Source organism: Hyaena hyaena, unplaced genomic scaffold (assembly GCF_003009895.1).
Source record: "Hyaena hyaena isolate Hyena2069 unplaced genomic scaffold, ASM300989v1 scaffold_406, whole genome shotgun sequence".
Lineage (NCBI taxonomy): Eukaryota > Metazoa > Chordata > Mammalia > Carnivora > Hyaenidae > Hyaena > Hyaena hyaena.
Window position 1 is genome coordinate 828,494 of NW_024081038.1, and position 12,710 is coordinate 841,203.

General features: G+C 42.9%; 2 protein-coding genes across 2 annotated transcripts in view; one reads left to right on the forward strand and one right to left on the reverse strand.

Moving 5' to 3' along the window:
- The window catches only part of RNF121 (ring finger protein 121), a 76,008-nt gene extending 67,077 nt beyond the window's left edge, over positions 1-8,931 (reverse strand). Inside the window, exon 1 of the mRNA XM_039252029.1 lies at positions 8,859-8,931. Within this exon, the coding sequence (XP_039107960.1) occupies positions 8,859-8,921 (63 nt within the window). The 5' untranslated portion in view covers positions 8,922-8,931. The remainder of the gene's footprint in view (positions 1-8,858) is intronic.
- Positions 8,932-9,354: 423 nt separating this feature from the next.
- Positions 9,355-12,710, forward strand: part of LOC120245132 (short transient receptor potential channel 2) — a 36,375-nt gene continuing 33,019 nt past the window's right edge. Inside the window, 3 exon segments of the mRNA XM_039252048.1 lie at positions 9,355-9,574; positions 10,327-10,502; positions 12,418-12,559. Of these exon segments, the coding sequence (XP_039107979.1) occupies positions 10,458-10,502; positions 12,418-12,559 (187 nt within the window). The 5' untranslated portion in view covers positions 9,355-9,574; positions 10,327-10,457.

Genomic DNA, 12,710 nt, shown 5'->3' on the forward strand with positions numbered 1-12,710 from the left:
CTTTGTGCCCCCCACCCCTGCACAGTATTTGGCATATATAAGCACTCAATTAACTGATGACTGAAGGAATAAATAAACAAACATATCTTAACTCCTCAGCCTGGCATTCAAAATCAACCTTGTGTGGGCCCATATTTCTAGATTTCTAGATTTAGCACTCAGTCCTCACCGACTTGATAATCTCCAAATACATCCTGCTTTTTCACATTTACCTGGGGTCTTTATTCCTGATGGTCTCTCTCTAGTGAAATTTAGATCATCCATTAAGGTCCACCTCAGAAGGCTCCTTCTCCAAGATTTCTTTAACCCGATCAATGAGAAGGGATTTACTTCCCCAATAGTATTTTGGTTTTTCTACTGATAAGGTAATTAGGACCTTTTTTACCTTAAGTTTATATATTTATTTTTGAGAGAGAGGCAGAGCACAAGTAAGGGAGGGAGACACAGAATCTGAGGCAGGCTCCAGGGTCTGAGCTGTCAGAGCAGAGCCCAACACGGGGCTTGAACCCACAAACCATGAGATCATGACCTGAGCTGAAGACAGACACTTAACTGACTGAGCCATCAAGGTGCCCCACTGGACCTTTTATAATTATAGCCACTACATTTCCAATAGAACTACAAGTCCCATTTTCTAACAGAACTATAAGCTCCTTGAAAGCCAGAAACATGATTTAGCATCTTCTCTCTCAAGCCAAGTGTCTAACATAGCCCCTTGCACAAAGCAAGCGATTACTAACAAATGTTTTATTAGTGAAGAATAATACACTTAAGGATTAGAGATTTCATGCCTCCATTCTTTCACATGGTACACTTTTACCTCTCCTTTAAGAATCAGCCCAATGTTGGGGCACCTGGATGGCTCAGTTGGTTGAGGGTCCAGCTCTTGATTTTGGCTCAGGTCATGCTCTCAAGGTTTGTAAGTTTAAGCCCCTTGTTGGGCTCTGTGCTGGGGGCACAGAGTCTGCCTGGGACTCTCTCTCTCACTCTCTGTCTGTCTGCCTGCCTGCCTGCCTGTTCCCAGTTCTGGCTCTCTCAAAACAAACAAACTTAAAAAAAAAAAAAAAAAAAAGAAAAGAAAAAAGAAAAAGAATTGGCCCAATGTCATATCCTCTCTGAAATCTTCCCTAACTCTCCCAAATACAATTATGCACTCCATCCATGTATCTTTGGTACCCTAGGCATAACTCTCCTCATAATACTATATGTCATTATCATTTCCTCTCCTTACTAGATCATGAGGTCTTTTGGAGCAGAGCTAGTCTCATTATCCATTTATGAGTTCCCAAGACCAAATAAAGTATCTGGCATAATTAAATATTCAATTAAAATGTAGTGAATTTTGAAAATAGTGAGTCTGTGTTATAGAATATACCAGCAACAGAGATCATGGAGTCCTATCATCAAGTTCAAATCCCACCTCCACTTACAACCTATGCAATAAATTAAAATTACTTTGGGGCGCCTGGGTGGCTTAGCCGGTTAAGCGTCCGACTTTCGCTTAGGTCATGATCCCGCGGTTCATGGGTTCGAGCCCCGCATCGGGCTCTGTGCTGACTGCCAGCTCAGAGCCTGGAGCCTGTTTCAGAGTCTGTGACTCCCTCTCTCTCTGACCCTCCCCTGCTCACGCTGTCTCTCTCTCTCTCNTGTTCAATTGCCCACTTTCTAGAATTCTCTGTTTTCTCAAGATGCTGTTTCACCCGCTCTTCTCTCTTGTATTTCTAGTAACGTGGAAATTAGATGTTAAAATGTAATTATATCGGGGCGCCTGGGTGGCTTAGTCGGATGAGCGTCCGACTTTCGCTTGGGTCATGATCTCGCGGTTCGTGGGTTCGAGCCCCGCGTCGGGCTCTGTACTGACTGCCGGCTCAGAGCCTGGAGCCTGCTTCAGGCTGTGACTCCCTCTCTCTCTGACCCTCCCCTGCTCACGCTGTCTCTCTCTCTCTCTCTCCTAGAAATAAATAAAACATTAAAAAAAATTTAAAAAAATAAAATTACTTAGCTGTGTCTTGGTTTTCCTCACCTACAAACTGAACATAACAGTATTAAAATAGAATTAACAGAGCTAATGTTGTGTAAAATGCTTACTACACTGCCAGGTACACAGTGCACAAAAAATTTAGCTATTGTTACCATAAGACTAGAGGGAGAAAAACTTTCTGCAGGGTGCTGACAGACTCAAGAAGAGGTTAAGCAATGGGTAATGGAGAGTAAAATGTCGCTGGAGTCCTCTTAGGTAGTAGACACACAGGGGTGCCTGGGGGGTTCAGTCAGTTAAGTGTCCAACTCTTGATCTCGGCTCAGTTCATAATCACACGTCTTGTGGGACAGAGCCGTGAGTCAGGCTCTGTGCTGACAGGGCGGAACCTGCTTGGGATTCTCTCTCCCTTTCTGCTCCTCCTCTTTCTCTTTCAAAATAAATAGGAAGGGAGGGAGGGAAGGAGGAAGGAAGGAAGGAAGGAAGGAAGGAAGGAAGGAAGGAAGGAAGGAAGGAACGAATGAACGAACGAACGAACGAAGGTAGGTAATAGACATGTTAAGTTATTGAGAACACCCTACTGGGAAAGGGGAAGGAGAACACAGGGACCACAAACCTTGGCAGGCTTATACTCTCTGCCTCCAGTTCCCTGCTTCCTCTTTGCCTTGTTTCTCCCTAGCTGCCCAGGGCCAAAAGCCCCATGGCCATAACTCAGCATCTCCTTGGGAAACCTGCACTTTAGAGAGAACTAATGAGTTTACATTTACCTACCAGATTTTCCTCTAAGGAGCAAAGATATAACAAAGGATTTCAAGAAGGGAAAACACAAATAAAGTAGAGATAAAGAATGACATCAGATGGATGATCTTGGGTTAGCTTTCAGGACAAATAGCCCCACATGAATTGAGCCTACACTCCTCAGAGGCATCTTCTAGCAGTGCCAGTGCTTGCATGTACTTCTATGAGTCAAACATGCAAAGAAGCAGGATCTGGAAAAGGAACAAGGACTAAAAGAGCTGAAGCTACAGGGGCACCTGGGCGACTCGGTTAAGCGTCAGACTTTGGCTCAGGTCATGATCTCATGGTTCATGAGTTCGAGCTCCACATTGGGCTCTCTGCTCTCAGTGCAGAGCCTGGAGCCTGCTTGGAATTCTGTGTCTCCCTCTCTCTGCCCCTTCCCCACACATGCTTTGTATCTTTTCCTCTCTCAAAAATAAACAAACATTTTAAAAAATGTTTAAGAAGCTATAGAAATAAAAATTCTAGCCCAATTTGAAGAATATTGCAACAGAGGTATTCAAAGAGGTAACAGGCTAACCCAAAAGATAAGCTCCCTACCATTAGAGGGGTTTAAACACAGACTGGGAGTGATCACTTACTAGGGATGTCCAACATCCCTTCAAGATTCAAGTTCAATAAACATTTGAATTTCTACCCTAGCTATTTTAAGAGATTAGGTGCTAGGAACACAGAGATAAAAAATGATATGGTTGTCCCCTCCCAGAGTTCACCACCTAATCAGGAGGCAATACAACATGGTAAGTGCTGACAGAAATCTATAGAAGGTACTATGGGGCAAAGAGCAACTCCTCAGATTGTGTGCCTATGACTCACTGATAAGGAGCAATATGGCACTAATTAAAAACGGAAATTCTTCATAAGCAGTTTATAAGCAAATGCTGTCAGGTGATATTATGTTATTTCCAGAACAGATAGTTAAGTGTGTCAGTTAACCTTTGTTAGTAGGTCAATATTTCTTTCATCCTGAGCTGAATCCACACCTGTGAGCATCCTCCTTTATTCAATAAATATACTCATATCTGCTATGTGCCAAGCACTGCACAAAGCACTGAAGAATGTACAGGGATGAGAAAGACAGTGCCAGCATTCAAGGAGTTAGAGCATTCCTCTTCATCTTTTCCTCCTCTCTCTCTCCTATCCCCCATTAATGGCCAGATAATACCTTAAATTCCTTCTGGAAGTAGAGGAGTTATTAAGATATAAGCTTAATCAGAGGTACCTGGCTGGCTCAGGTGGAGGAGCATGCAAGTCTTGATCTTGGGTTGTGAGTCTGAGCTCCACCTGGGACACAGAGATTACTTAAATATAAAATCTTAAAAAAAAAAAAAAAAAAAGACATAAGCTTGATTAAAAAAAAAAAAAGTGACTTGTAAAAAACATGCCTGGGAATGGGAGGTATGATGGGAAACCAAATGGGAAAGATTGTCTGCAGACAGGCTGCCTGTCAAAGTATGAAACTCTGACTGTATAAAAAGCCAAGGGTTCTGGAACTGAAGGTTATATGTAGGCCTTTTATCTGTAACTATCACCATTTTTTTCTTCTGTCAACTTAATGTTATTAGCACAGATTATTTAACAATTATTAGACATTCATTCCTTCATTCACTAGTATTTACCTGATAGAAAACAGTACCTGAGTACCTGACAGAAACTGTAGGAAATACAAGCAGAGTAAAATACTGGGATCCAGGACTTTCAAAGCTGCAAGAGACCTTTAGAACATCATCTAGTCCAAACCTATCATTTCACAGATGAAGAAATGAGATACAGACAGGTTGAAATTTTTCATGAATTCACATTTTCATGTATTTATTGAATCATACTCTTTGCCAGGTACTAGGGATACAAGGCTTACAAGGAGAGCCTAATTTCATGGGAGACAGACAAATAGCATGACTCCAATCAAATTACTTCTATAATGAAGTCGCATACTTATATAGAATTGTCCACTGGAGGACAGTATTAGAAGTATACAGTACTCACACTGCTCAAAATAGTTAAGAGCACTTTTGCTGGAGTCCTCTTGGATTTGAACTCTAGCTCTGTCACTTACCTAGCTGTAAAACATTGGGCAAGTTACATAAATTCTCTACACCTCAGTTTCCACATCTATAGAATGGGGATAACCATAATAGTACCTACCTTGTAAGATTTTGGTATTAAATTAGAAAATGCATATGAAACACTTGGCGCAGAGTTAGTACTCTTACTTCACCTTTGGCACTCTGCCTCAGAATTCTCCTCCTGAGCCCTGGCTTCAGAATCTCAACACAGCCTTCTAAATATCTATTAACATCTGGCTGTTTGAGATAAAACAAATGTGCTATTCCTAGTCTAGAACCTAGGTGTATTGTTTACTACTCTGTTTTTCCCCACTATACTATATGCTATTACAGTTCACACACCTTAAAAATTATCCAAAGATAGAGGCACCTGAGTGACTCAGTCAGTTAAGCATCCAACTTTGGCTCAGGTCTTGATCCCGTACTTTGTGGGTGCAAACCCCAGGTTGGGCTCTGAGCTGTCAGCCTGCTTCAGATTGTGTCTCCCTCTCTCTCTGCCCCTCTCCCACTCATGCTCTGTGTTTCTCTCTCAAAAATAAATAAGCATTTGAAAAAACTAAAAAAAAATAATCCAAAGATAAATAGTCAAATATACAAGATTAAACTTTAGTCACACATACCTCAATCCCCCAGTAAGATCTTGGCATTGACCAAGAATCTCTAGAGGAGAAACTCCTGGAAACATGGGGCATTTATCAAATATCTATAGGGAGAAACCCATAGGAAGAAAAACACAAACAAACAAACAAAAAAAGAAGTGATTACTACTTTGAAGAAGCAAAGGATTTCTACAGCCTGCCTATTAGGGGTTTACCAATCTAGCAGAGAAAAAGAGATATGACATGAACTACCACTTCCTCTTTGATATACCCATCCCACCTACTCCTAGCACAGCACCTGCAACATGTTTTTGTACTTCTTTATCAGTGTTTCTCTTCTCATGTTAGTCTGTGGACTCCCTGAAATTGCCTGAAGGCAATTATCACACCTTCAACATGTTGGTATTATCAAGCATAGCACAATGCCTGGCACACAGAAGGTGCTTCAGAAATTTGATGAACTGGTAAATGAACTCAATAAACAGTAAGTTCTTCTACCAGTAGCTCATTTCCTCACCTCTCCAAAACTAGAGAAGCAGTTAGCAAAGCTTAAATTATGATTCAACAAATAATGAAAAGACAAAAGAAGAGGAAAGGAATGAATGAACTAATGGCTGCTATTCCAGACCACTTATCATGCTAATGACATCTGATATTGGAAAACACAGGTACAATATCCTGAAGAAGAAAACCAAAGCATGTGCAATCTTTCCAAAGAAGTGGCAAAGAGCACCAATTGTGTCTTAGTTGGGCTATCCATCACCCTGTTATAATCTGGGCCCTACAGCAGTTTCTCTACCAAGCAGAAAGAGCTACAGGAAGGCAACTCTGATGCCACATGCAAATCACTACTTCTTTGTAAACCCAACCTTTATTTTTTCAGCTCAAACGCATCTCTATTATAAGGATTCCACTAACTCCCCCTAGGAGCCTCAACCACTTGCCTCACTGAATTTTTTACACACTTCCAATATAGTAATTACCTAGTATAGAGCTATTTGCATGCTTCTTCCTACACTCTAAGTTGGTAAAGATCCTGTCTTACCTCTGAATTGCCAGTGCATAACACACAGACCTCCATAATTGCAAATTATAAGGATGGATTTCACCTTCTTTTTCTCTAATTAAGGCTGCCAAGAGACAGCTGGGTAGACTTTAGTAGAAACTCACATAAAGACTGCCAGACCAGACCCCTGGTTTTTTGTTTGTGTGTTTGTTTGTTTGTTTGGAAGAAGGGAGATTGAAGGGATTCCTAGCTGTTCCTGCTTCTCACAGTTATTTTCTCAAACACACAAAAGATAGAACCAGTCCATACAGAATTTCCAGACCACAGATTATATCTTTCTAAGTAAATAAAACAAGTAACAGAAGTTTCTAGGATGGATGCTAGTGGTTACATATAAAGTTGAGCTCTAAGCACACACTCTAGTAAGTCTGTAGTATATTATAGAACTGGAAGCTCTTAAGTCCTTAAAACAATAAGGGCAGAAAAGCTAAGAAGCAAAAATAAAAACTGTCTTATATCAAAACTTTTAAGCTCTTTTCTCCTCTGCCAATACTTTTGCTCTTTATCTCTATGAACTCTGATGTATGTAACTGAAATCAGGCTCCCTCACTGGGGCGCCTGGGTGGCTTAGTCGGTTAAGCGTCCGACTTTCGCTTAGGTCATGATCTCGCGGTTCGTGGGTTTGGGCCCCGCGTCGGGCTCTGTGCTGACTGCCAGCTCAGAGCCTGGAGCCTGTTTCTATCTGTGACTCCCTCTCTCTCTGACCCTCCCCTGCTCGTGCTGTGTCTCTCTCTCTCTCTCTCCTACAAATAAATAAAACATTTAAAAAAAAAAAAAAGGAGGGCTCATGAGTAACAAACCATGTGTAATAACTTCAATACAGTATACACTTTTTCCAGGGTACTTTCAACTATATCTCACTGAACCACAGCCAACCATAATCACAGAAACTAAAGCTGGAAGGGGTCTTGGGGGTCATTTCCACAACCACCCCATATCACTAACCAAGTGGTATCCAAACATCTCTGGTGGTTGAGAGGTAGGAGTCTAAAATGTTTCCTTAAAAATCTCCCCCTACTCTAACCACCTGTCAGTTTCTCAGTCTCCTCTCACCCCCTTAATGACCCCAATTAGGTAAGCCAAATCCACCAAGTCATCCCACCACCAAGCAACAGTCATAGCTTCTCAAGTCCACCTCTACTCCCTTTCTTTGAGCCTCACCCCCAACTGTCCCCAGTCATTCATCTCCAATACACAGCCCAGCTTCTAAGATTCTGATCCCTCAGAGATCCCACTGGCGATGGGTGGACCCCTGAAGATCAATCCCCTTCCTCCTATCTCTCTAAGCTGTCCATATGCTGTCCTATGCAAGGGCACAAGCACCCCTTGCTGTGAATGTACCTTTGGCCTCAGAATGATCTCCCTTTCCTTTCTCACTTTCTATTTACTTCTCAGCGCTACCCCTTCATTCCCTTTAAACTCAATGTCTCTTTCCTCCTAGTGACTCAAGCACCGCCGATAATTAAATACATCAGTTGTTAAATGTCTATTAAACAGGTAAAGGGGACATACACCCTTAAGGAGCTCACCCTCAAAGAGCTCATAAGTCTAGAAAGAGCCAGAAATCGAGAATCATTTACCCCATAAGACTCAGCTCCTCTGGGAAGCCTTCTCTAGCTCGAATTGAACTGGCCCCCTCTTCTCAGTGCCACCATTATACCTCTATGTCTCCCACCACTAGGCTGTGGGCTCTTCAATGAGAGGGTCCCTATATCTCTAGCACTTAGCGCAGGACTCAGCACAAGCATGGTATGTAATGTTTGTTAAACGAGTGAAATTATGAATTCTGGTATACAATCATTCATTCTTCAATTCGGTGCACAAAACTTTACTGACATGTTTGTTATGTACAAAGTCCTAGAGTGTAAGGATAAATAAAACAGTTCTTACATAAAAATAACACTGTAATACTAGATTAGCACTCTTCCCCGGTGTGCATCCCTAACCCCCACCCCAAACCTAGACGGTCTTCTCCCACAGCAAAAGTCCGGCCTTCCCTCGCAGAAGTCCACGCCCCTCCAACCAAGCTACCTCTCAGCCCTTCAGTCCTACCCACGACCCCCAGCTAATAATCTCATATCTTAACGCCCCCACTCCTCTGGCTTCTCTCCCTGTCCTCCATCTCCACCCTTGAGGTCACTGCAAGTCTTCTATCCCCATAACCGCCTCTCATTCCCGAAGTCCTGGGTACCTCTGATTTCCCTCTCCGCGCACCCGCCCCCCAGTTGGCTCCTTCCTTCCCTCCTCCCAGGGTCCCGCCTCCTCGAGGACCCCACTCCCGATAACCTCTCCTCCCCTCCCTTCAGGTTCAGGCTGAGCCTCTTCACTCCTTGACTCTCAACATTTCTTACCTCATCTAGCTCCCGTTCCCCGGCAGCAGCTCCTCCAACCTCCACCTCTACCACTGCCGCCATCTTCACAGCTCTCCCCCTCCCCCGGTCCGCGCGCTAGCCAGCTGCTTCCGCCGATCAAGTGCTCCTAGCCAATCGGCGGCGCAGGCTCCAACAGCGGGGCGGGGCAACAAAACAGGCCGAGCCCGGAGCGGTACTAAGAGACCATCTACCTGCTGCTCACTTAAAGGTCAAAGAGGGACGCTTTCCATTCGCTTCCAAGCTTCCGTAGGGGAGAATTCTTGGAAAATGAGAAATTTGGCTTGGATTTTTTAAGTGTAAATATTTCACCAATTTTCCCCTTTGGAGAGCCAAAAAAAAGGGTCTCTAAACCGTCAACTTTCGCGACGCTCCCTCATTCTAAGCTCCAAAGAGCGAAGCGTGGAGGCTAGGGACTACATTACCCAGAATGCATTGACTCTGACCCGGAAGTTTAGCCTCCTGACTCTGGGCAGATTTGTAGTGAGTGGAAATTTGCGTAAAATATAACTAAAAATAAACTTTTAAAAATAGATCTAAAAAACGCATAGATGCACACGAATGCATTTTACTGGCTATACTACATGTCTTCGTGCCTCGGTGGTAGTCTTTTTCAAAAACAACGGCTTCTTGAGGCCCCAGAGTAAACTCCCGGACTTCGGCAGGCGGAGAGTCGTGCCCGGGATCAGAAGTCGGAGGTCAGAGGGCCGAATTGGCGGGAGAAAGGGTTTGTGGTCCGCGATATGAGATTGTGGTGGCTCTTCTAGGTGCACTGTCCCGGGTGAGGGTCTTTGAAGGTTGTTGATGGGGAGGTGAGTTGCAGAGAATGGGTGGTGGTTAAGCAATGCACCGAACAGCGAGTTCCGAGGAGGGCTGCGAGCTTTAGTCTCCCGAAGCTGAGAGCTGAAGAGCCATGCCCTTGGTACATGCTTTGAGAGGCCAAGCTGAATGAATATTTACCAAGTACCCACCATGTAAAAAGGGTTTTGCATACATCAGGAAGTCATTGATGATTCCTAATAGAGGGGTAACAATGAAAAAACAAATTTAAGAAAATTGGTTTTAAAGGGAAGAAAAAATCAAGACATATATTTAGTTGAACATTTGTTGCATTTTTACTATGTGCTGGGCTCTAGGGGTATAAAGGTGAATGATTTAAGGAACAACTCATGCCCTTGGGAGCATTCAGCGCTCCCGTACTAACCTGTTTTCCTGCTTCGTTGCCCTATGGTTGCATTCCAGTTGTTTCACGTTTGTTGAAATCTCACCACTTGGTCGGGATACTTCCCTGCCCACTACCCCCACAAGCACATCATGGACATCAGAAACAGTCTGACTTCCTGCAAAGATTTCCAGAGAACCAGCCATTGCTAGTTTTTGTTTGTTTGTTTTCTGTTGTTTTTGTTTGGTTGGAGTTTCATGTTTTATTTTGTTTTGTTCTCTACTTCAGGAGTAGCATCAGGATTCTTTCTCTTCTGGAAGCTGACAGGACCAGAACGTAGGCAGTGCCAAAGTGGTGACAGAAGAAATCTTAGGAGAAAGTATTTTTGCCCTGTACTTGGGACAGCTGCTGGGCCCACAATGGCTCCTGTAAAGATTAGCCACATCGTATCATTTTCCTCTCAGGTATGTTAATTAGCAGTTAGGATTTTTTTTTTCTTGGCAACTGAAAGGGACAAAAGGAGACTTGGCTGCACTTTCAGGAAACTCCCAGTTTAATAGAAGAGACATTGTCCCCTCTTTGGGAATCCAAAATCAAAGGAGAGCACACAGCTCTTGCCCTCGGGTTGTTCCCAGAGCAATGCAGGGTACATAAAAGAAGTGTTCCTGGGATTTGAAGGTAGAGAAGGAAACAACTTCAGGATTCCACCCTTAGTTTGAAGGGAACTGGCAAAGCCATAGGCCCAAAGTCTGTACCAGGGTACCTAGAAGGACAATTTCATTACTCTGTCAGTCATCCTTGACCTGTGAAGATATCACCTCCACCATCAAAAGTGATCTCAGCCTCCTCCCTAAGTTCCCTTTTGGGAAATTCCACTTATCCAGATTAGATCTAGATGCTGGGCCCTAAACCCAGGATTGATACAATGTGCTAATTCTTAGAAACTTCCCACCCTTTCCTTTACTGTCATTTCTATCCATACCTTTTCTCCCCACTCTTCCCCTTCTGTTGCCCTAGTCTTTCTCAAAGGATGCCATTGGCATTTAGGGTGGGATAAATCCACGTTTATAGCAGTATCATTTGTCTGATGAGATATTTAGCATCCATGGCCTTTAGACCCTAATGACAGTAATGCTTCCTGATCATTATGACAGTCAAAAACATTCCCACTCATTTCAGAAAGACCCTTAGACAATCTTTTGGAACTACTATATCAGCTCCTAAGTGAAATAAAATAAAAATTACCCAAATCCTTTTTACCTACATTGTCAGCCTAAGTGGTTTTCTTCATAGATTGAGCCTTATAAAATGCATTACTCATCATCTAATACTGAGGTTTTCAAACTGTGCTCTATGGGCACCCGCTTCTAGAAATTGAATGTCTCTAGGCTCCCCCACATGTGTTTTAACCAGAGCTCTGTTTTTATTTGTTGAAAACACACACACACACACACATTGTAATGTAAGAATTCAGCTGAAAGGAGGGATTTTATTACTAAAACAAAAAACAAGATTGAAGACCATGAGTATAGACTACCTCCCCTTTACTTTGGATGAAAGAATTTAGATCCAGAGAGAGAAAGTAGTTTTCTCAGGGCCTTTTCACAAAAAATATCTAACTGTGGGTTAGAACCAAGAATTTCTTTCTTTAGAGGGTGCCTGTGTGGCTTGGTTGTGCATCTGACTTTGGCTCAGGTCATGATCTCACAGCTTGTGAGTTTGAGCCCCACACTTCAGATCCTCTGACCCTCTCTCTCTGTCCCCCTCCCCTGCTTGTGCTCTCCCCCACCCCACTCTCTCTCTCTGTGTCTCTCTCAAAAAATAAATATTAAAAAAAAAAAAACAATTTCTCTCTCAGTATTGCTATTGTTGCCTTTGAACAAATCACTTTATTTCTACCCACCAGTTGTAAACTTAGAATAAAAATTCTTGCCTTTCTTTTCTCATAGGACTACTTTAAAGATACATAAATGAATGTGAAAGAACCTTATACATGAAAAGAAATAGTATAGTGTTTCTGCATTCAGAAAACAAGATATTCTGACTTTGGTTGGTTATTTGGCTTTGTGGCCTTGAGTAAGTTTCTGAACCTAAGCTTCAATGTATTGATCTATTAAGTAAGAAGCATTAATAGCAACTAAACTAAATAGTAAAGTATTAGGATTAAATGAGGTAGTTTGGTAAATGAAGGAGAGGTAAATGGTCTGTAAATCCCTGGCATGTAATCAGTGTATTTTTATGGACTCCCATCTAGTGGTCTTTCTATCATGTTAAAATGCCTGAAAGGGTTTGGGAATGTAAGGATCGCTCATTCATGGTCATCCTTTTTTGCTTTCAGCTTAGTGAGGTTCCTGATTTACTCCTTCTGTTCTGACTTAGGATCCCAAGTATCCTGTGGAGAACTTGCTGAATCCAGACCATCAGAAGGGACCTTGGCTCAGCTGCCCTCAGGACAAGACTGGGCAGCTGAAAGTGGAACTCCAGCTAGAGAGGGCAGTGCCCATTGGCTACATTGATGTGGGTGAGTGAGTTCTCTGAGGTCTAGGAACTTCTGTGGGAGAGGCAGGAGTCACATTCCTGTCCAGGTGCTCCAAAATGTCTCACTTTGGTCTAGCTGGGCACTTTTCATGGACTAAGCCCTTCCTGGTGTGAAGGTGAGATGTGGCCCAGGT